The following is a 23,436-nucleotide window of genomic DNA, read 5'->3' as shown; positions in this document are numbered from 1 at the left end:
ATAAAAACAACTGGAAGGAACAAATACATATATATATATACACACACACGTAAAAACACGGCGAATCTCTGTAATTAAAAAAATTAGGAAAGGATGCAATCATCCAAGTAATGAGGAGTTAACTGATGCGCTGCATCGGACAGTCTTGTCAAACTCATGCTGGTGAAACTAAGCTCATACCAGTTGGTTTACTGAAACACTTGTCATTTTGATTCAAGTATATGTATGCTAAGACATTCGGCTATAGAGTGAGTGCAAGAAAATACATTTTTGCACACTACAGCAAGAGACCTGCAAAGGGCCACGGTATAATATGCTTCAAAAGAGTCTGTGGTACAAGAAATTCAGCCTCATGGGCTGCTGGCTCAAACACACTGGTGGAACACTGTATAACTGGCCATACGCACGGTTTACACGGAGTGTTGTATGCAATGCACATGTTTAACTAGGTATTTATGGTTTAAGACCTTTTTTAGCTCCTAAGGCAGGCAGCCAGCAAAGATGTTTTCAAGAGTTAACAAGGAACAGAAATTAAAGGAGTTGCTGGTTTTAAGAAGCTGACTCATCATTGTTTTGAAAAATGGCACCATATGGATCACTGTTAATGCGCTTGTAGACAAAGTGAAAGACCTTGGGTTGCGGGCGGCTGTGCAGCTCTGTCTTAATCTTCTGAGGGTAGGTATCTTCTGTCAGTTGCTGCCGGGTGTCATCAACAAAAAGAAACAGGCTATAGTCTTCTGGATTCTCCACTCTAAACTTTTCAGCACAAAGCTGACATACATCTGCGGTAGTGATGTAGGGTCTTACTAGTAAGGTCTTTCCTGTACACGCACTGTTAACTTCCTGGAATGCAACACGAAGGTAGTTCTGTAGAATGAGAAAACAGACATCAGAAACAAAACCTCCAAACCTCATCCTCTGAAAACAGGAAGCTCAGCAACAAACAGCAATCCTCTCTATGTTCTAGTTGTGAAACGCACACCAGTGATTCCTGTACATTACAGCCACCTTGTGAATTGACGTTGGTGATAAGACTGTGGCAGGCATAACAAATTCATAAGTTGACATCCTCCTTTCCTTGGCTCACATTCTAACCCTGCAATTACAAACGAACAGATAGCAGTCTTAAAGCCCCATTGAAAACATCAGTGGTTTTAACGGGACTGGGTGTTTGGCCTTACTAGGAAACTAAATGCTGTGAAGCAAAATAAACATCAGAGGCTGTAGGACAAGGCCTCAAGAACAAGAGTCCAAGTACTGTTAGCTTGATGAATCAGACTTGTAGGGCACAAGCCCTGGGAACCAAGGAACAAGCTAACTGCAGACCCCTGAGCCGCTACAGCTGAGGAGGCAGCCAGGCGGACAGAGAAACAAGTAGCCGGATAAGGGAACGGATGGCGCCGATATGTAACTTTGTTAATCAAGAAAGCCGCCTAGAAAGAAACTCCCTAACTTTGGAATAGAAATTGTTGCTATGATAAGGTAAACTTCCTATTGTTTAAACGGTGTGTCTTAAATGTCAACCAATTGGTGTGTAATATGTAGAAGGTAGAAACGTATATAATTGTAAGAAAATCACTAATAAACTGACATCTTGCTTGCATCAAGCTGTGTCCCGTCTCCTCATTCGCCACAAATTGGTGACCCTGACATGATCCAGTGAAGGATCCGACGTGGAGGGGCTCTTGAATCGCCTGAGCGACTTGCAGCAAATCCCACAGAACTCTGAATGAACCGCTGAAGTGGGAGCCGGCCAGCCTGAAATCCCTCCGGAGTTGAGAGGTGAGCTGTGGGAAATGCGTAATGGCGAATCAGGCTTCGTCCCCAGAAAGAGACGTTTATGAGCTTATGAAAAGTCTCCCTAACAAACATGAGAAAAGTATTTCTGGGCATGACCTTAAAGCAATGCTCAAGTGGGTGCAAGTAGATATGCCCGCAGTGACTGCATCTACAATTTTTGCACGGGAACTTCAGAACAACACAGGGGTGAAATTGTGGGATTCTGTGACAAAAGGCAATACTGAGTCCCACCATCTGCTCTCTTCATGGAGAGTTATTTTTGAAACTATGAAAGCACAAGAAGAAAAGGCAGAGGAAGGAGAGGAAGAGGAGTCGCATGCTCTTTACCAGCCTCTAAGTCACAGTGCTCTAAACCCCTGGGTGTCAATGCAGTTGAGTATCCGTCAGAGGAAGATCCCTTTGACCCAGGACTGGCAGACCCTGAAAAAGGACCTGATTTATACTCTCCTGATCCACGCGATCTGTGGGCAAAAATAAAGAAACAAGCTTTAAGGGAGGTGGATTTAGAAATGGCTAAGACTATAGTTGCTCCGGTCTTGTACACTCAGGGTCGGGCAGGGGGACCACCTCTTTCTTTTTCGGTTGTTAGGGAACTGCGCCGCAAGAGGCAGCATGCCCAAGAGATGATGCTGCAACTGCTGGTCAATACTATTGAAGAGAAGCTTCACACAATATGTTCATCATAAGGAAAAAGAAAAAAACCCAACCCTCTGCCAGCAACACACAAGGGTGTTGATCCACAGGTTGCTGCACGATAAACCATTCACACTCTTTATGCTGCAGCATGCAAAAGGCAATCCATTTTCATGCAGGACATTTTCATCACATTAACCGATGGCAACTTAGTGTCTGAGCCTGATGTAACCAAATTTCATCTAACAGGCTTAGAGGGAGGCAGAAAGAAAATTTACTCTGCAACATTAAAGTAAAACCGTATGATCACGAGGCAAAAGCTGGATCTTTTTTCTCTGCTGAAATTCACACATGTGCACAACTGATAACATAGATTAATTCTAAACAAGCCCTACAAGGAAACGCAGTTCTATCTTTCAAAAAGTATTTAAAAAGTAAAATAAAAAGCAACTGGAAAAAAACACACCCAACCACAAAACACTTTTGGACACATGAGCAAAGCAGCCTGCCATCATGTGCTTTTTTGCAAAAAACTAACTGCAATTAGAAACTAAAAGCAGTAAAATGAAAGGAGATGGAAAAAATGACAGTAAGAAAGACCTGTTTATTTACTGAGCTGATACTTACGTTTGTACGCTGAATAAATTAAGCATGCTAAATCACAATGGCAAAAATTCACGTTTCCTAAGAACAAGCTGTTAAAAGCTAAGACTGAGAAGAATGCTCATATGACTTCAGTTCCAAAGAGCACTCTGGGTTTTTAATAAACTTTTGATAGCTTGCAGACTGAAACACTGGAACTTTGCAACAGCTTTTAAACCATTAGGACTGAGCAGAACTAATCCATTTTTGTTAGCCGGTGTGAAGAAAAAATAAATAAAAAAAATCAAATCAGCTCTAAATAAGGCAAAGCACACTACAGTTTCAATTTCTAACGTAGCTAACACAGAGAAGACCTGTTTTTCGATGCTTCTAGATGGACAGGATTGCTTCAAGGAGAGGCTGAGGTTTGTGCAAATGCCTGTAACTCATATAGTAAGTATCAAAATTCTTTATGCAGTATCAGCAAGTTGTATTTCATCATCATCAAAATACCGGATTTTTTGCTTTTCCATCCTTTTGAGGGAGGGAGGATGAAGGCCTTTCCAGGACCCAAAAGCTGGTGGTAAGGCTGTGAGACAGCACCACAGACATGTAGTGACCACATCCTGGTTCAATGTGGGAAAGATGAGTTGAGCTGAAGCTGTGTTACACATACCTTGTAGGGAAGGTGCTTCATGTCAGGACTGCAGATGTGGAGAAGGGAGATGGAAAACTGGCATTCTGGGCAGGCAGCAAAGTGCTTGAATTTGTGCCAAGCATAGCCTGGAAGCGGAGCGACCTTACTGATTTGAGGCTCTCTTTCAAAGAGTCAAAGGAGCAGCCCTGGACACAGCTGGTGCCAGCTCTTCCTGTGCTCCCCTGCATCTTCCAGCATCCAGCACGGCGTCCAGCTGTACAGGTAGCTTGGCTGAAGTTCAGTTGCTGAGGAAGAGAAGGTGAAACTGAATACAAGATCCTGCTGAAAAAAATCTTCTGTCATTTAGTCATCCAGCAGAAATACAAAGTTGATTAATTTTCCTATTAAGCGTAATATTTTGCTAGAAAGAACAAAGACTCAAGGTACTTGAATGTGACACCTAACTACAGGTAATCAGAATATAAAATGGATCCCAGTAAGATGTACTAGCTTTGTGCACTTGCCACTGTGGATAACTGGCTAGCTGAAAAGGGTCACATAGCCATAGTCCAGCTGGCTGGACAAAAATGCACATGGCTCTCAGCTTATCTGAAGTAAAGCAAAATACACTGTCTTTGGCTGTTTTTGTTACACAATAACAGGAAGATTTCGGTGGGAAAAGAATGTTGCAGGTGGGAACAGATAACTACAGAAGAGAAACTAGGGGCGGACTTGGTATTTAGGCAACTAACCAATAATGAGCTTAACTTTTGTAATATGTATGAGCTAATTATAACAAGGCATAAAAGGTGACTGTAAGAGACAATAAACGAAGTCTGCTGATCACTCATATTGAGTGACTGTGTCTTCCCTCTGTCGCGACATGCCACAGTTTGGAATTTCTGTTTGTCAGTTCTCCTCTTCCTAAGAGAGGCATATTGTGGGAGACTGCTGCTTTTCCCAGCTCCTTCCTGTTCAGTGATGTGCTGTGGTTGTTTGCATGGACACTGATAAAGCAGAAGGAGCCGCAAGTGAAAGGTTTAATTACTTCCTGTTGACCCCATGCCTTCATTTATCAAGCTCTTAGCTCCATCATAACTCATTGACGGTTGTTGTTAGCCTCTCCAGCAGCTTTGCACTGTGGTATGGACTGTAAACAACCAGACACAAAGGAGTAAATCCTTTCTTCTCGATTCCAACATCCTCCTTGCTTCAGTTCGCAAACTGATGCATCTGGACAGACAGCAGCACGCCTATCTACGTAACAAACTTTTCCTATATGAAAGGCATGCAGACTTGGTTTTAAAAGATAAAGTAATCCCGACTGTTTTGTTATTCTTCAGTTGGAGTTACTGCCCTACTCTGAAAGAGCAGTAAGAAATGGGAGGGGGGAGAAAAAAAACCCACAAAACAAACTACAAACATGAAGACATCCACAATACAGAACTCTACTCCTTGCTTAAACTTTCAAATTGTAGGCAAGCTTTTCTGCCAAGTCTCCTCTCTATTACCCACGGTAAGCCACCAATCGCTACTGGGGAGTTGTGATGATTTATACCACTGGAAATCTGGGTTTGTTCTTTTTAACAGCAAAGCATACAAAGAAGCTGAATCGAAAATACAATTTGGTCTGTCCTCGCTCTGCACGACTTAAATACAAAGGACAGTGGGAAAGCTCCATTATTTAGTGTTTCCTTTATACCATCATAACCACACTCTGTTATGAAGTGGAAAGACTTTGAAACAGAGGCAAATTTGCCAGCCATCTTCTCAGCACTGCTTCACACCACTTGTGGCCCCAAGGAAATCATTATGAATCGTACTTCTCAAATGGAGATTTCCAACAAAACAACCATCCCCTGGGCTTTTTTTCTCTTCAGCCTAAAGCTCTACCTGAAAATCATCAACTGAAGGCATTGTTCTGTTAGTTGTCCTCCTCTTGTGCCATTGCCGGAGAGTATCTCTAGCTTCTGAACTCAGCAGCTGGGCAGCCTGGTCTTCCTGGAAGTTCTTGATCAGCAAAAGTGCTCCATAAGCACTTGCCAAGGAATATCCTCCTGTGAAGGACAGCAGGGGAAGAACAATTCACAGTGGTTGCAAACACCACGCCAGTTCCAACGGGTCACAGTCAAAAGTACAAACGATTTCTGTTTGTTTTTTTTTTAATAAACAGACGCACACATACACGAAAGTCACTGCATTCTATGGCCAAAATATTTATACGTAAAGAAAAACAGCTTACTTGCCTGCAAAATACTGGACAGTGTGTTCTCAGCTGCTAAGAGCCGTGCAGTGGTTGCCTGGGCTCCATATTATCAAAGTGGTGCAACAGTATCCATCTCTGGGTCCGCTAGCGCTGGGGGTGGCCGGTTATTTAAATGACCAGTGTCGCTCCTTTAATCCTGAGTGTTTTTACAAAGGTGGAACATGAGTTTTCTTCTAAACAGTTTCCAAACAGCGATTTGTTTTCTTCCTGGGCTTCAAGCGGGGATCAAACAAACACAGCTGTTTAAACGACATAAAAGACCATCTACCACTGTTCAGGAACTTAAAAGTGACCCCCTTAGTGGAAACAAAGCAATGACCGAGCGTGTGATTTGTACCTGGAAGCATCCCAAAGGTTTTGCTTTTGTTTTTAAAAGGCAGGCTGTGTTTGTTCACCTATGTCCAACACTACATCCAACTAGTTCAGGAGGCAGCGTGTACAGCTCTCCAGACTTCACCTTTATTACATGAGTGGAGAACAAAGTACAGCCACAACAGAGTTGCCGATGTACAAAAGGAGCTGCAGGTCACAAAGGAAAAGGACTCTCAGCAGGAGGCAACAGTCCTCAGCAACCAGGAGAAACAGAAGACAGGCTATCATATATTTCTCTTGCTCTTTAAGTAAACTATTTGAGTGGGAGCATTCAATTAAGAGGCAGCGCGGTCTATTTGTGGAGTCATTCAGAGATGCAGTCTATGCTCACAGTAGTGCTTTCTGTATTACCGACAGCATCCTCTCGCTTTCAGCTCTGTGACGAGTTCAATACGTGGAAGACACGCAAGACCCACCAGACAAACTGGAAAATACATTTACATTTGAACCGCACAACCCCAAAGCACTAAACAATTTTTCCTGCACCGTACAGTTTAACTAGTGCACAGACAGGGCCAGCCAATAGATGAATGACTTTTGCTACATTAAAAACGACACGACTTAACAGCCCAGTAAATATTTCTGCCTTTCAAGCGTGTTAATGATCTCCAGCTTCACATCTCAAGTATTTTCTGTCCTAAGATTCCTGAACAATGCACCCTGCACACAAAGCAGGGAACAGACTAGTACTGAACCGGAGGAAACCCGACACAGTTCTGTCATGCATATCGGCATGTAAAAGGATACAGCAATTTCAGCAACCCAAGAGACAGCAGAAATGGGACGTATACACATATACTTAACTCACAGCTGAGCTTGGTCACAAGAACCTTTGAAACTTCCTCATAAACTGATAGATTCTGGGGCCTACCAAGGGCTGGCAGAATACCTCTTTGTTAAAACCACCACCGTGAAAACAAAGGAGGGAGATTTCCTTGCCTCTAGCAGACTTCAGCCATTGTTCAAGAGTGCCTTAAGAAACATATTCCTAGGCCTCATAAAAATACTCTGTGAGAAGCAAGTATCGGGCATAAACCAGGATCATTAAGGGGGGCAACATTCTCAAAAGCACTCTCCCCAGAGGGGCAGAGAATTCCCCCAAAGATTTTACAAAGCACCTAACCCGGGTCCCATTCCAGGTCTCACAACTCAATTGAATGCTGCAGACCCAGACATACTCTCGGGACATTTTCAGGCACAGAAGGATAACCACAGTTGGCACCCACACAGCCTATGTTTGCTTGCTAAGTCAGGGCGCCTCCTCCTTCTTGGCAGAAAACAACATACTCCCTCCTAAGACGTCGGTAGATTCCCAGGTCACTTGGGGCTGTAACTCTGCAAGCTAACCAGCCTTCTCTTATTTTAAGGTGGAAATAATTACGAGGTTCTCTTGTTACACTACCGCCATCACCGACTACATGACTCCATCAAAAGGGTTTCTACTCAAACGAGGTGAGGAAGAATCCCCCTTCCCCAGCCCTCCACTCAGTTCTAATAGCAGTTGATTACCTTCTCCATGCAGCAAAGATGGGTCCAGCAATTCCACCATGTATTCAGTTTCAGTATCCAGCTCCAGCGTATCACCCTGGGCCAGCACATATGCCAACACAGGCAAGAAGTCGTCAGCTCCAAACAGCCTCCCTGGGTCAAAGAGAACACAGGCAGCGATAGACAAATCACACCCTTTTACCAGTTTCGGTGTTTGAAAGGAAAGTGTTATTTTGCTGCCTTTACTGACCAGGTTTGTATTACTCTAGAGCCTCTCGTTACGGATGTGCAGCAAAGAGAACATCATCGGACACTTGGTGGGCAGCGTCCAGCTTCATCTTGTACTTCTAACGAGCACAAACTGGATGACGCAGACCTTGAAGCACGCAAGGGAATTTAAAGACTGGGCTCACCTTGGTGTCAGCTCAACCGGTGAACTCACAAGAGGTAGCCATGCCAGTCTGGCCTGACCTCCACCCGCACTTCTGTCAGTGGCTAAAAGAAAATCAATGGGCATTTTCTTTATACGTGCACGGACGACGTCCCCTTTCTGGAAGGATCCAGCCACAAGTATCAGTTCCTGAGTCCGAAACCCAGCAGAGAAGCCTGTATATAAAAGCCTATTAGATTTTACATGAAAACTCTGCGCATTTCCTTGATGGATCATGGTTAAAAACACCAGTGAGCAAAGCCTCACGTAACTCCCAACTAGCTGGTGAAGCATCATCAGTAACAACAGCACGCAACACACAGAGGCTCTGCTGTACCTAGGTCTGTATGTGTTCCTCTTACCGCATTTAAACTTTCTCTTTAGAAAACGCTATGTGGCTAGATCTCTGGGTCTGGCCAAACTGTGCTCATTGCAGAAGCGGTGTGATGGTCACTTGAAACATCAAGATCGGGAGCCAGTTTAAACTATGGTGAAACTCCAGAGGACTGAAGGGCTGATATTGAAAGTCAGACCAGCTAAGACATACCCTCCAGGTATTACACTATTATATGGCTGAGATTACAGGACAAAGCAGGTACTGGAAACAGGTGCTGGCTCGATGCCACATTTTAAAACTTTACATGACAAAGCAAGACAACCCCAAGGAGCATTTGCTGCATCTTAGCCCAAGCCCCTCAGTACAATGGTTCACCAGAAGCCTCTCAGTACTTTTCTTTTGCATGTTGGGAATACCTTACTCAATGTGATAATACAGTATGGAGAAAAAACCAAAGTTTACATCACTTTGGGCAAAGATTCCTATATACATTTTAAAATGCAGGATTTTGCACAGAAATAAGCCAGGTCTAAGCTCCTGCCCAAATCTTGCCAAAGTGCCTGGGGGTCTTTTACAGCCTCAAGCTTTCACCATTCACCTCAAGTCTCAAAAGAAAGCAAGCATCCTGATCGGCACAGAGCCCAGCTGCAGATTCAGCGCTCGAAAGAAAACTGCCAGCCACCTGCAGCAGCTTATACTTTCTTAAGAGAAAAAAATCTTCCACTACCACCAGCATTGCTTCACCTTAGCTCGTGACCTACCACGGCAGCGTATGATAAGATGTCAGGCAATAGAGCTGCACCTATGAATTCATGCTGTCCAGCACAGCGTTTTAACTGTGCCACTGACTAATCAAGCGGGTCTTAACTGGTCTGTGGTTCCATTTCACCATCTAGGTTTCAAGTCACTTTGGGACTCCTGCTACAGCGTAAAAATAGATGTTATTTCTCTTGCAAAAACACAAAGAAATTGTCCAAATGAGAACATTCAGAGGCACAGCAAACCCAAAACACTGGATCAGGGGCTGCTTTCCTCCAGCCATTAACACAGAGCCCTTGTAATTGTCATATTGCATACACACTGCTGAATTACTACAGCTAGATACTGGGTGCATCCTTTATTACGATTTCCAGGAAAATACTAATTTAGAACCAGTGTCAAATTCTAGGCTTACAGGACAGCCTTTCTGACAGCCAAATTCAAATGCCTACAGTCAAGCAAAGCTGGTGGTTGGGGTTTTTTTTGAAGCTGCTTCACAACTCTGCTTCACACTGAATTTGTAAGATGTGCTGCCAGATGCAGAGAGATCAGGAAGGAAGCAGAGAGGAAGAATCCCTCTCAAAAGGGCAAGGAGATGCTACAAGAGCTCCAGGAGGAGGAGACAAAGCTGCAGAATCAGGTGGTCTCATCTCCTCCACCAAAACACAACCCCAGGTTTAGAAAAACAATGACCTTGAACCACAAGAAGCACCATACCTGAGTTATTCTCCATAACAGTATAAATCAATTTGCAAACTCTCAGCAGCAGCATGACTTTCTTTTCAGGTGAATACATCTTCTGCGTGGTCACAGACTTTCAACATCCACATAGTCTGGTGTTGGAACAAACACGCCCAGTTCCTGAGGATTCCTCTGCCGCACCACCTGAAGGTTTTCCTTCAGTTGTTTCCAAAAACCATCTGCAGTATGAAACACTTTCAACATTGCTTCATTATGGCTCTTCAACGGCTTCAGAATGCGCTTATGCATGGCCTTCTCCAGGACAACATCTGCAACGGGAAAACACAAGTTGAGCTGTCTTCCTCCTCTAGAGCAGAGCCAGTAGTAACAACCACTCCCAAGAGACACTGTAGAGCAAGACCTACTTGCTAAGGCTTAGTTATTACAGAAGCTGAGTCTCCAGATGTTTGTCAACAAGAAAATAAAAGGCAGAACAGAATCTGTATTCCATTTTCATTTCTGACAACGTGGGAAGTACAAAAAAAACCACAAAGGCAGACTACAGATTGTCACAACAAAAAAAAAAAAAAAAAAACAACAAAAAAAGAAATAAACCCCAAAACAAAGCAGCAAGCAAGCAGCAGCTCCAGTTAACTTTTTCTTTTGTTGGCCAGAAGTGTCCCGGTTTTATTTTACTTTGAGCTTAGACTTTAATTCTGAAACTTGAAGCATAACACAGTCAAAACCCTAACTTTTGTCTGCTTTGGCATGAAAGCCCATCTTTCTTTGAATGGTTTCCATCAGAAACTATAACTCACCCAGGGTCTCCTAAAACTTGGCTCAGCTTTAAGATCTTTATGATGCTGGACAGATGACGGGCACTAAACTATAAATGAAAACCAAGCTGCGTTTATCCAGCTTCAGATTTCATCATGCAAGCTTATATACAGCTTTGTCATCAAGTCTGAAGTTCTTTGTTTGGCAATAGTGTGCACATGGCACAGTAACCTCTCAGTTATTTTTCTTTTATTCTTGTTTTACTCAAGGTTTTCTTTAACAGTCAGTCTCCATTTCCAAGGTACAGAACACATCAACAGAGAAAGCTCTTTGGTAAATATTTTCTTTGAAAACCTTTACTTTGTAAGTGAATTTTCTCTCCCACTCAGCCTCCCGATGACAACATAGCTTACATTAATAATTAGCTTATATCCATTATTTGTACTATAGTGAACCGCCACAAGCACAATAGAAACTAAGGACCCTTCAGCCTGGCCACAGCACAAACACCCTGGCGATGGGGCAGGACGCGAGCCCAGACTAGGCAGATGTATTAGGGGAGCACAGGGACCGAGAAGAGAAAGAGGAGAGGCCGTGTCACCACTAGATCACACATTTATACAGGCTAACAGTGGACATCCCTGCTGCTAGTGGCAACTCAAATGTTTCGTTAAACCTCATGCCCTTTCCAGGTTCTTTCCCTGTTCTTACATGTTTCTCCTAGACCAGTCTCTTTTTTTCTCCCCCCGGCCTGCCCTTTTTGGGGGTGGGTTTTTTTTTAGAAATTGCAGGCTATTCCTAAGGCTTGGGATTTACACACACACACACTCCCCTCCAAATAAACATTACCTACTACTTTTGTTTTCTTGCTTTTGCTTTATGTTTTCATTTATTTTATCCTTGTGTTCAACCAATTTTCCTTTTGTGCCTTCAGACTGCTCTTTCTCATACAAACACACCCTTCACACACTCCTCACCTTACGGTGTCTTTGCTTCACATGTAGCATTTATTCTGTACTTGTCTGGCACACAATTCCCAAATGTCCAACCCTATTGGGAGCTCCCATCTCCCCTGTCCCAATTCTGCTGCGGCTTTGGTAGCTTCTCTTACTATTTTCCCCTTCCGAGATCCTGATGGAGGTGGCAAAGCCATGTCTGCTTCATTCCCAGACACGTCAAACACATCTAGGTGCTCTCTCACGGAGCCTGCAAAAAGGTGGAAAGAGTGAATGTGAGGAGCAGCACTTGCCCTCTGATTTTCTATAGCCACCAGTAAAGGCATAACCAGTCTGACACATGGTCTTGATGGCCTGTCACACAGCGTGAAGGGCAGATCTAGCTTCCCACCAGACCAAAGCCACCAGTTATACATAACAAGCGGCAACATTTCAAATGACTGATCTGGTAGAGCCACACAATCACCATTGACAGCACTACCAAACCCAGCCAGGAAAGCAGAAGCATCACCCTTCTGCACAGTGATAGAAACTGCCTCTCCCTGCTATCAGAGCCATCCTCAGGGCTCACAGGGCAGAAATATTTTTCCACCAAGAAAAATGCACAAATCTCACCCACTGGTATGTTAGCTAGCTGAATTACTAGAGCAGGAGTCCTCAAACTACGGCCCGCGGGCCAGATACAGCCCCCCAGGGTCCTCAATCCGGCCCCCAGTATCTACAGACCCCCCCTGCCCCTGCCAGGGGTTGGGGGGGGAGGGGGCGGGGAAGGGAACCAAGCAACTGCAGATGACTGCCTGCCACTTCATCTGCATGCCGCCCCCCTGTTCAAAAAGTTTCGGGACCCCTGTTCTAGAGGGTACACATAGTTCCTTGATAGCTTCACTGATTTTTATTTTATTTTTTTTACAGTTCAGCTTGCTTCCTTTATTTATACTGCCTGTTCAGTTTTCTAAGAAAAGTGAAACCGTCAAATGCTTTGCTTGTAAGTGGAACATCTCTGCAGTTTGCATTCCAAGTGCCTATCTCATTTAAGTCAAAATTAAAGCAGTCTGTGCCACCAAGCACTGGATTAAAGAACTCTCTATGCCCACGTTAACTCCCACAGGCTTCCACTGGACATGACTAGTTAACATCAGACATCCTTCCCCTCAGCAAAGCGGGGTCATCACCACATCTGGTCACAGGAGGCTCAATAAACTGTAGAGAGTTCAGCACAGATCCCCAGAGCCCTTGGTCCAAAAACAAGGGAGCACCTAGCTTAGGATGGGACATCGGAAAACTCAGTACACTTCTCCGATCCTCTTTATAGGCTCCAGCCCGGCTGGTTCAGCTGCTGCCTGCAGCATCAGCACAGAGGGAGCTGCAGAAACCGTCCCTCCCCAGAGGCTACAGGAACTGGACGTGGCAGGCAGGGAAAACTCCTCCATAGAGCCCCAGTCCCTGGTCGGGGCCAGGCTTGTTACCTGTAGGCAAGAAGTAGAAGCCTCAAGCCTTCTGCCCTCAACCCTCGCTTAGTGCTGCTCCCACAGCTTCCCGTGCAGATGAGCGTCGCAGGAGGCGTTATTTCACATTGGCAGTTTGTGACGGGCTCCAAAAGCAGTGCCTGCAAATTGCTCCGAAATGTACTTGATCACACTCCACATTTACTCTAAAAACTTAAATCTGAAGCAGCACAGAGAAACAGAGCAGATAACTCACATGGCTGTGCTCAAAGCTCTGAACAGGGTCTAAATACTTATTGCTGAAGGCTGTTCCTAATGGTTTCTGTGCCGTTAAGGCAATCGGGTAAACAAAAACAGGACAGAACATTGAGTAAAGCATCCTTCAGTGCTGTCCAGTGACTCTGTTACAGCTAATAGGAATCAAATGAAATAAAGGACATAGCCTCTCTTTGGAATCGCAGCCGTAACTGCCTTGGCTCCGTAAGGGCAGACCGAGAGAGACTGTCATTTTAATGCAGCACGTTTGCACAGAACTAGAAAATGAGGAGGTGACTAAGACATGACAGTGTGTCTGAGGCGGTTGTTGTTCTAAAAAACAAAACAAAAAATCACAACCAAAAAAGCCCACCAAACCAAACAAAAAACCCCACCCCAAAACAACACACAGCCTTTTATTCTCCCTCGTGAATTCTTGGAATAGGCATAAGAACCACAGAGTTCTGCCCTCAAATTAAAAGTGGCAAATTCCAGCAAGTTGAAGCGGCCAACACAGCAAGATTGATAAACACTGGAATTATTTCTCAATGGTCAATAAACACCCCTACGTATCCTAATTAATAGAAAACCTATAGAAACGTTTAGATTATTATGAAAGCCTGGAAGGACAGCATTTCTAGTAATCTGGGTCCTAGACCAATATTCAGTGTCAGAAGACACCTATAAGCTGTTTATCCTTTCTACTGAACTGCTGTTACTGCTGCCTTTCAGAGAAAGGTGTTTCTGGATCCGATCCCCCAAATCAATTCCCAGCTAGCAGTTTTCACTGATTAAATAAAAAAAAGTATAGGAGGGTCATCCCCCCCCAGGCAAATGAGCATCTAAGTTCTGAACTGGGGACTGATTCGTTGCATATGAACATCTCTGTATACTCCCCAAATCCAAACTGGCAACAAAAATTCTTGTTTGCTTCGGCATATGCAAAGTGTTTTCAGCTGTCCTCCCAGGTTGCTTAATACTCTTCAAGCCAAAACAGACACTCTTCGGGTTTTGTGGGGGTGGGTTTTTTTTGTTTGTTTTGCTTTTTAACTGAACATCATTTGAGCTGAGCACCATGTAGTGTTCCTGAAGTGATACTTATCAATCATTAGCCTCTAGCCTCAAAATGGGAACAGGATGTGATTTGATAAATGAATTGTAAAGGCAAACCAGCTCGTTTCGTCATGACTTGTGGATGCATCTGTATCCTGTGCTGACGTGCTATTTTGTTTTGCCACAAACCCCACAAGTCTGCAACTGGAAAGGACAACGTATTAGTCATCACCACTGTCCTTACACAGCCTCTTTACAGCCTCACTGCCTGAAACTGCAGGCGTGCTCTTGCCTTTTCCTGGCTTCAGTTTACCTGTTACCCACTACTGTTGCTCCACGGAGATTACCTGTCAAACTTCAGATTTACATACAAGCCCTGATCATCACCTACGACAGAAAAACCATCCATCCATAAAAGAAGGCTCAGTAAGAGACTGAACGAGCCTGGGAACCACCACAAAAAGGCACAGTCCTGTAAAGTAACGTTGCCTGGGAGGCTGAAAGCAGAAGGCTGCTTTAGAACACCACGGTGTGTGGTGTGTATGTGCAGAATACACGACTACGCTGCATTTGCTTTCTTATAGCTCTTCCTAATGTCTTGCACATGTATAGACTGGCATGACTGATACAGATCTATTTCAAGACACCTCATGTCAGGATGGCCAGGTGTCCAGCTCTTGGTGGACATCTACAGTGACACATGCCTCACCCCTTGTGCAGACAAGGGCATCTCCTCCAAAGAAGCAAGGCTCGAAAATCAAGACCTCACACAACCTATATGCCTTGATAATCTGCACAACCCTGAAAAGAAAGGTAGGACTGAGGCAGGTGATGGATAGGTGGTGGTGCCAGGAGCTAAACAACTAGGGAAGACAGGTCTCCGGGTAAACCTCCTCCCATTTTACCCGCCTAAAGCATGCCAATGAATGACAGAACTATCTGTGCTAGGTCTGGTTTGCTTTGTTCAGCTGTGGGTTAATTAAAACTCACGTTATGGCAGTATGGTAAATACCTATCTTTTCTTAAAGAAGAGGTAATAAAGGACCATGGAATAAGTCACAAAGCAAATCAAAGGGATGCCTGGGAAAGGGAGAACCAAATCCTCTGCTCGGCACTTTTACCGCTTGTTTCTTACTTGCCCTATCTGCCTGCTCCTATAGCGAAAGGAGCAGTGGTGAGGGACACAGTGGTTGGCCTCGACTCAATATGAAAAGATACTAGGATGAACCACAGGGTAAGGGAATGGGACACCAAAACAAATGTACAAGCACCTAAAAAGTAACGCAGCACTAGAAAACAGTCACAATTTTTTTTTCCCCAAGAGCCAGTAGTGTCATACCATTCTAATTCCTTTAAGAGGATAACTGGATCAGCGAAGTAGAGGGAAGTAGGGGATGGGCTGTATCCTAACCTTTTTAAAGCCTAAAACCCTATTCCATGCAAATCTCCTATAAGCAAACAAGGGAAATCCTGTCATGCTGTAATTACCATAAGGTGGGTGGCTTGAACGGGTGTATAAAATACTGCACTTGGAGCCCAAGACAGGTATTTGCACAGGGGTCAGCCATGATGTCAGAGCAGAGACTTTACATACAAAATCTGCACATGACATCACAGCACGGGTGGAAGAAGGGCAGCCCCAGTCCTTCGCAGACCAGGTTTAATTAATAAGTGAGAAACGGGCCTAAAGCTAACGTGACAAAATCTCATGAGAACAAAAGTAAAACATTGCCTCTCAGCAAGAGGAATACAAAAGCAAAAGCGCTGCTCAAAGCAGCCTCCCCGGAGCAGCCGGCAGAGTGACTCAGCGGGGGACGGGCTGCGCCCCTGCACACCGCAGCTCTGCCCACCCGCAGACCCCAGCCCCTGCCACAGGGCATGGCCTGCCAGCCAGGGACCAGCACAGCCTCTCCAAGCCTCCTGCAACACCCAGCGTTTAAGAATCCATTACAGATGAGACATACCAAAGCAAAGAACAGACAGTATTGTTTAGGCACCTTCCCACACAACCAGTTAATACCTTATGGCCAAATTATTGAAGCAGCCAGTCGTTTCTTGGGCTGGGCCCAGGCTTGGGCATTGAGACCGAAGCTGTTCGGGTGTCCACCCTGCCTGGTAGAACAGCGACAGTCGGCTTGATTCCCTTCTCTTCACAGACAAGATGATGCAGTATTACCGTTAGATTGCAACACTACCAGAATCATTCCCGGTTTGTGTTGAAGTACAACAGTAAGTGTTATGACACACAACATGTTAAAAAAGCAGAGGAGAGGTTTACGTATAGCCAAGGACCACTTACTCCAACTTGTAACTAAACTGATAAATCAACTGAAATATATTTATCAGGTAAGCATTAACACACACAAAGTAAACGCAGTAAGGTGATAGTTTAGGCTTAAAGTTCAAGTCAGTGGAGCTTTCCCTGGAAAGAGGCTCATTCCTCTAACCAGCTTGTCCCATTTGTCAGCCTACCAGGATTTAAAGATTGGGCAGCAAACTCAAAAACAGATAAGCCAGCATTGTAGCCAATTACAATTAATTTAATACAATGACTACTGCAAACAATTTAATCTAACACAGTCTGTTGCCTTCACAGGCACACGGTGACCTGGCTCAGGAACGGCACGGCGGCCGACCCCTGGCCGCGTGGTCCATCAGCTCACAGACACCAATGTGGTGGATGGCAAATGGTGTTTATTGCTGAACGACGCGACACTATATAGCCTAGGTTTACAATGTCACTTCCATCTGCTTACATCATAAACTAAAAGCTGTTGGCTACCTGGAGGGGGGCCCTGTGTTTCCATACAGCACGAGATCTTCCGGCCGCCAGGCCCTACCTAGCAACATTTCCCCCCACCCCCCGCTTAACCCAACAGGCTAAAAGAGTAAAAATATTTCTAAAAAAGAGTACAAAGATAAGGCACACTGAGCAATTGGCACTTGGGAAGCGACTGGGGGTAATGGAGTGTAGCTTGGGATATTTGGGGAGAGCCAGGGAGAATCGGGGGAAATACTGATCAAGTACATTTTTAAAGCAGTTGTTGGTGTTCTACAAACATGATGTTGACCCTTTCTAGCCGGCTCTGGACAAAGGACACAAGCCTGTTTAATATACAGGGTCCGAAGATCAGTATCAGCAGGATTATTGCAATCGGACCTACCAAGGTGGATATCAGGGTGGCTAGCCACGGAGATTGGTTAAACCATGATTCAAACCACCCTTGTTGGGCTTCCCTGTCTCTTTTTCTTTGAGCCAATCTCTCTCTCAATTTGGCCACCGAGTCCCTAACTACTCTGGTGTGGTCCGCATAGAAGCAACATTCCTCTTTCAAGGCGGCACAGAGGCCTCCTTGTTGCATAAACAGGAGGTCTAATCCCCGTCTATTCTGCAAAACAACCTCTGATAGCGAGGAGAGGGATTACTCCAAAAAGGTAATGGATTTCTCGATTTTTTGTAGGTCTTCATCGATGGCAGCTTGCAGTTGAGGCAGGCCTCGTCACTGGGTCACTAGGGAGGTCACTCCCGTGGCCGTGCCAGCTGCTCCCAAACCAAGCAGCGTTGCTATTGTTACAGCTGTCAGTACTTCTCTTTTTTGAAGCCTGCTATTGGCTTCTCCCCAGTAGCGGTACATTTCTTCTTCTGGATGGTATAGGATCCTAGGAACAATCAGAATTTGTACACAAAAGTCAGCAGAATCGTCAAAAATTTTGAGGGACACACGGGGAGTTACTCCTGATCGATGGCAGATCCACATTCCGGGTGCGGATGGGATCACCCATTTACGGGTCTTGTCAACCGCAATGGTTCTTGCGCAGACAGCATTATCCCAGCTTGTTAGGGCGACATTACCAATACATACGCCCAGGCCCCTGACTTGGTTCAAGGTAACTCCTTTCCATGGTGTATCCCACCTACACTGGGTTGGATTGCTGTCTGATGAATAATCAAAGGAAGCATCAAGGGCAATGCCCTCGTAGAAGGGGGGATAGACATCATAACATAACCAACAGGAATTCATGAGATCCGGGTTTGACTGATTCAGTGACCGAAAGGTGGCATCTAACACGCTAAAAAATGGCTTGTTGGGTAAATGGTGAAGGTTCATGTTAGGTTGGCTTGAGGGAACTATCTGCTTGGTTAGTAAGGGATCGGCTGGGGCGGGCATGGCAGTCTGCAAGTTTTCTTTTCTTTGCTGGTTATCGCTTTTGATCACGACGTTGGGGCCAATCGCTGTTCTGCTTTTTACTTCCTGTTTTTTAATAAAAAACAGTCCCCCCCTATCTGTGCCGGGTTGCCAGTATCTAACGCCCCAAGTTTTGCCGATGTCCATCCTAGGTCGTTTTCATTGGTTACGTTTAAGAAAATATGTTGGCAGTCACATTTCCCTTGGCATACTGTCCTTCCCATCCCACTTGGTCTCCTAGGGGTGCAGCCTATTGGTCCCCAACTGGTTTTAAGAAACGGGTCTGGTTTCGCTACCTTCCAGCCAGATGCGATGGTTTCACAGCCCCAGCGAGAACAGTAATACTGATTAGGGACGTTACAGTAAGATTTGCCGGGGTTAGAGCTGGGACACATATAATACATTATAGTGTTCGAACAGGGGGTTGAGAGGATTAGGTCACAGAGATATACTTGAAAACTAGGGGATCCCGGGGTAACTATCCTTTGCAGTATCTTTTGGTCCTCCCATCTTGCCAGTACCCATTCCCACGGCTGATGTTCATACAAGCCGCTAGACGGCGTTATGAACCCCAAAATTGAGATCACACAAAAACATCGCAGCCCCGCCTTGCGGGAGCTGTTTCGCCGTTGTCTGGACTCCGCCGGTGCAGAGCTCTCAGATGCGGACAGGCCGCTTGCCGACTCGTCGTCTTCTCTTGTCACCAGGGTATACTGGTTACGGGGGTGTCCGATGATCTGGTCCTGCAGATAAAAACTCACAGTTTTCATTAGTTTTATTTTGAAGGTCTGGCTTGATAGACTTAAGTGGACACCATTTGATTCTGTTATCTTTTCTGACCGCAGCATACCCTCGCCCTGTCAGAACTAATTTCCACCCTTGTTCCCACTCTCCTAGCTCATTTCTGATCATGACGTACGGACCTTCTTCTAGCGCTCGAGTGGCCCAGTGCTTCTGGGCAGGGCTATTCACCTCGTCTCCCCTGGGGAACTGGTTTAAAGCTAACAGGGCTGTTGCTAATAAGTGTGCCTGGTCCCTTGAGGGAATGACGTTGGTAAAACCTTCTGTTTTTGCTAATACCTCTAATTTAGATTTCAGAGTTTGATTTGCCCATTCGACTATGGCTTGTCCTGTACTATTATATGGGATACCGTGTATCAGAGTAATACCCCATTTCAGAGCGAACGCCTGGACTGATTTAGACACAAAATTTGGGCTGTTGTCCATTTTGATCTGATTAGGGATGCCAAGCCACGCCATGGCTGTTAGCCAATGTTGGATGGTTGCCTTTGCGTCGGTCTTAAGGTGTTGTGTCGCTACGATCACCCCGCTATATGTGTCTACAGTTACTGCTAGCCATGCTCGAGGTTTTAGCAATTGGCAGAGCGTAAAATCTGTCTGCCACACCTCAGAGGCTTTAAGACCTCTGGGGTTGACTCCGCTAGACCACAATGGTGCTTTTTGACAGTGGGGACATGTAGCTACTATATGTTTCGCGTCAGTGGCCGAGATCCCACATCTCTTTGCTAACGCTTTAGCTCCAATGTGGAGGGACTCATGTAATTGGCGGGCATCTTTCAGTGTCCACAACCCTTTTGCAGCAGCATCTGCTTTGTCGTTGCCGATTTGGAAGAACCCTTTGATTGGGTTATGGCTGTTGACATGGATAACCGATATAGTGCCCTTTCGGGAAAAAAGTGCTTCTTCTAGCATCAGAGCTATTGTGGATGTTGACACGCCGGGCCCTGACATGGCTAAGCAAAGCTTGGCCACAAACATTGAATCAGTTACTATGTTGAGATGTTCTGTTGGGAACAGACCGCATGCCAGCACTACAGCTGCTGCTTCCAGCTGTTGGACGGAGATCGCACGATCGGTCATTTTGACACAGTGCCATTATCCTCCCGACTGCCATACTGCTGCCGCAGTTGAGGTCGCTGAGGATGCGTCTGTGAAGACCATTGGTCCCTGTTGGGGCCGGTCCATGATTTTCCGCGGGAGGTCGACGTCGACAATAGCTAGCATTTGAGTCCAGGGGGGCTTTGTGGCATACCGGACTTCCCCCCCAAATCCGGCGAGGGCTATAGCTAGATATTCTGACATTGCCACTGATTGTGTTGGGAGCTGTTTGCGAAAGGGTAGGTATATTCTGGCTGGCTCAATGCCCAGATGCCTTAGGGCGAGTTTCCTGCCTTTCATGATGAGGTTACCGAGGCACTCGACTCCTGGAGAGAAAGCGCGTGATGTTTTTCCCAGGACTATCCATTGTATTGGCTGAGCTTTTTCAGGAGGGCCTTGGGCCAGCACTCCTACCCTCCCCCCTTCCGTGAAATGCACATACAGATCGAGTGGCATAGCTGGGTTCCACCTGGCGAGCGTGTTTGATGACACCTGTTGTTCGATAAAGTCGAGAGAGTTTACTGCCTCTGTCGTCAGAGTTTTTTGTTCCCATGGGTGTTTCCCTTTCAAGAGATCGTACAGGGGGGCCATGATTTCGGGAGGGATCAGGACAACATTGCGGAGCCATTGCAAAGACCCCACTAACTGTTGCATATCATGGAGTGTTTTAACGGCTCGACGGATTTTTATTTGAGGAGGTGTTATATAAGAACTTGTGATTCCCATTCCCAAGAAACTGACACAGGGTCCTCTTTTAATTTTTGCACTCGCGATTTCAAACCCGTTTGTCTTGAGGGTTTCTGAAATGATTGTCACCAGGTGGTCTACCTGATTGCCTGATGGTGCGGCAATCAGGATATCATCCATATATTGAATGATAGTCGCAGTCGGGTCACTGCGCCGTACCGGTGCCAGTGCTCGATCCACTGTGATTTGACAGATAGTGGGTGAATTGATCATTCCTTGGGGCAGCACTTTCCACTGGAAGCGTAAGTTAGGGCGTTGGCTGTTTGGAGACACTACAGAAAAAGCAAACCGCTCTTTGTCCGCCTCATGCAGAGGTATTGAGAAAAAACAATCTTTAATATCAAGGACAGCACAAGGTTGTCCCTCCGGAACCATGGAGTTCATGGGCAACAATGTTCGAACGGGACCCATTGGCTGGATTTTTTTGTTTACCTCACGCAGGTCGTGGAGGAGACGAAACCCTTCGCCTGCTCGTTTGGGTATTACAAAGACTGGGGTGTTCCATGGACTAGTGGAAGGCTCTATATGACCCCGTTGCAGTTCGCGGTCAACTAACTCAAGAAGGGCATCCATTCGAGGCTTTGACAGGGGCCACTGCTCGACCCAGACTGGGTCGGATGATTTCCATGTCAGTCTGATCGGCGGAAGTGGGTGTACGGCAGTGGCCCTTACTGTAAATTTGTCACTCTGGCTTTTAATAAGGCTAGGGCGTCCCTTCCCAACAGGGGTGGGACTCCTGACATGACGTATGGGAAGAGGGTAATGGTCTTTTCTGGTCCCTTTTCTGTGTGGAGCGTGATTGCTACCAAGTGAGCACTTTTCCGAGCTCGGGTTAATCCCCCGACTCCACCCACCATGGAGGCGTCTTCCAATTTCCAAGGTGGGGGCCAGCTCGTTTCAGGAATGACTGTAACATCTGCTCCGGTATCAATCAAAAAGGGGATACTGATGGTGGTACCATTTAGGGAATTATGGAGGGAACAAATCCCCCACACCACTGGCGGGTTGTCACACCTTACTGCCAGGGCCACCCAGGGGTCTCGCCCCCACCGGGCGGTCCCTGCTGTCCCTGGGACGGAGGCCAGGTTTGTGGGGTCGTTGGCTGGGCCATAAAGTTGGTTGCTTCCTGCGGGGGCAACAGGTTCGGGAGTGACCCCCCCTGTCTGGGGTTGGTGTAATGGGGCCGCCTGACATCCCAAGTGGGAGAGGGCTGTGTGCGGCCCAGGGGCCCCCTCCCCTTCCCGTTTCCCTGCTTTTTAAGCCTGCATTCCTTCACGAGGTGCCCTCTCTTTCCACAGGCCCAACATGGTCCTTTAGATCGGTTTTGCGGGGGGAGTGCTGTTGGCGGGTCTCCTGATTGGGGGCAATTAATCATCGCATGGCCTGGTTGGCCACATTTGGGGCATATCATCACATTAGCCAGTGCACGAACGGCCACTTGGATTGGGGCTAGGTGTTCCTCGCTCACTACATGTTTAATCATGTCTGCGAGACTTGACCCAGGTGGCAGCGATCGCAGGATTTCCTTGGGTTTTAGATTAGACTGTTGCCGCAAACAGTCTGCGACAACCGGGCCTTTTGCCTCTGGGGGCAGGGTCGAGGAATCGACTGCTGCTTGGAGGCGATCTACAAACTGTGTGAAACTCTCGCTTTCTTTTTGTTTTATTGTGGACTATGGCGATGGCTTGGCAATAACTCTAGAGGTTGTGCGAATAGCCTCTCTAGCCACACGGGTGGTTGCCATAACTTCATGGGCCCGCAGGCCCTGGGCTTGTGCTTGGGGGGTAATCATTGTTGGGTCTGTACCCATCAACCGCTGTAGGCTGGAGCCGTGTAGCGGATGATCCGCTCCGGTTACTCGGGCTAACTGCCTCGCACAGTTCTCCTCCCATTCTTGTTTAAACACAATCATCCCTGCTCCGTCAAAAATCAACCTACAGGTCTGTTTTATATTGAACGGGAGCAAATCATCTCCCCCAAAAACCCCATCTATGAGGGTGGAGACCATGGCCGAATTGAGTCCTTTGCCCGCGATTGCTTTAACAATCGCTTGTATATCCTTAGGGCTTAAGGGCGAATGAACCCTCTGTCCCCCGTCCGTCACTCGGACCGGGAATGCTAGTGCGTCCGAT

General features: G+C 46.0%; 2 protein-coding genes and 1 long non-coding RNA gene across 3 annotated transcripts in view; 1 reads left to right on the top strand and 2 right to left on the bottom strand.

Annotated features, from left to right (window-relative positions):
- The window catches only part of LOC308057930, a 147,828-nt gene that overhangs the window by 30,308 nt on the left and 94,084 nt on the right, over nt 1-23,436 (top strand). The window lies entirely within an intron of this gene.
- LOC308057933 (ras and Rab interactor 2-like) lies at nt 458-8,233 on the bottom strand (the record flags this gene model as incomplete). Its single annotated transcript, XM_080411937.1, has 4 exons — nt 458-867; nt 5,546-5,709; nt 7,800-7,931; nt 8,221-8,233. 4 exons carry the CDS (start codon nt 8,231-8,233, stop codon nt 550-552), a joined length of 627 nt encoding a protein of 208 aa, XP_080268063.1. The 3' UTR covers nt 458-549.
- The window catches only part of LOC308057920 (uncharacterized protein), a gene marked incomplete at its 3' end in the record, with an annotated part of 32,128 nt that continues 31,930 nt past the window's right edge, over nt 23,239-23,436 (bottom strand). Inside the window, exon 3 of the mRNA XM_080411931.1 lies at nt 23,239-23,246. Coding sequence (XP_080268057.1) covers nt 23,239-23,246 — 8 coding nt within the window. The remainder of the gene's footprint in view (nt 23,247-23,436) is intronic.

The sequence above is a fragment of the Falco punctatus genome (assembly GCF_963210335.1).
Source record: "Falco punctatus genome assembly, contig: scaffold_41, whole genome shotgun sequence".
Classification (NCBI taxonomy): domain Eukaryota; kingdom Metazoa; phylum Chordata; class Aves; order Falconiformes; family Falconidae; genus Falco; species Falco punctatus.
Note: the sequence above shows the minus strand (reverse complement) of the source record. Positions and strands in the feature narration are given on the sequence as shown.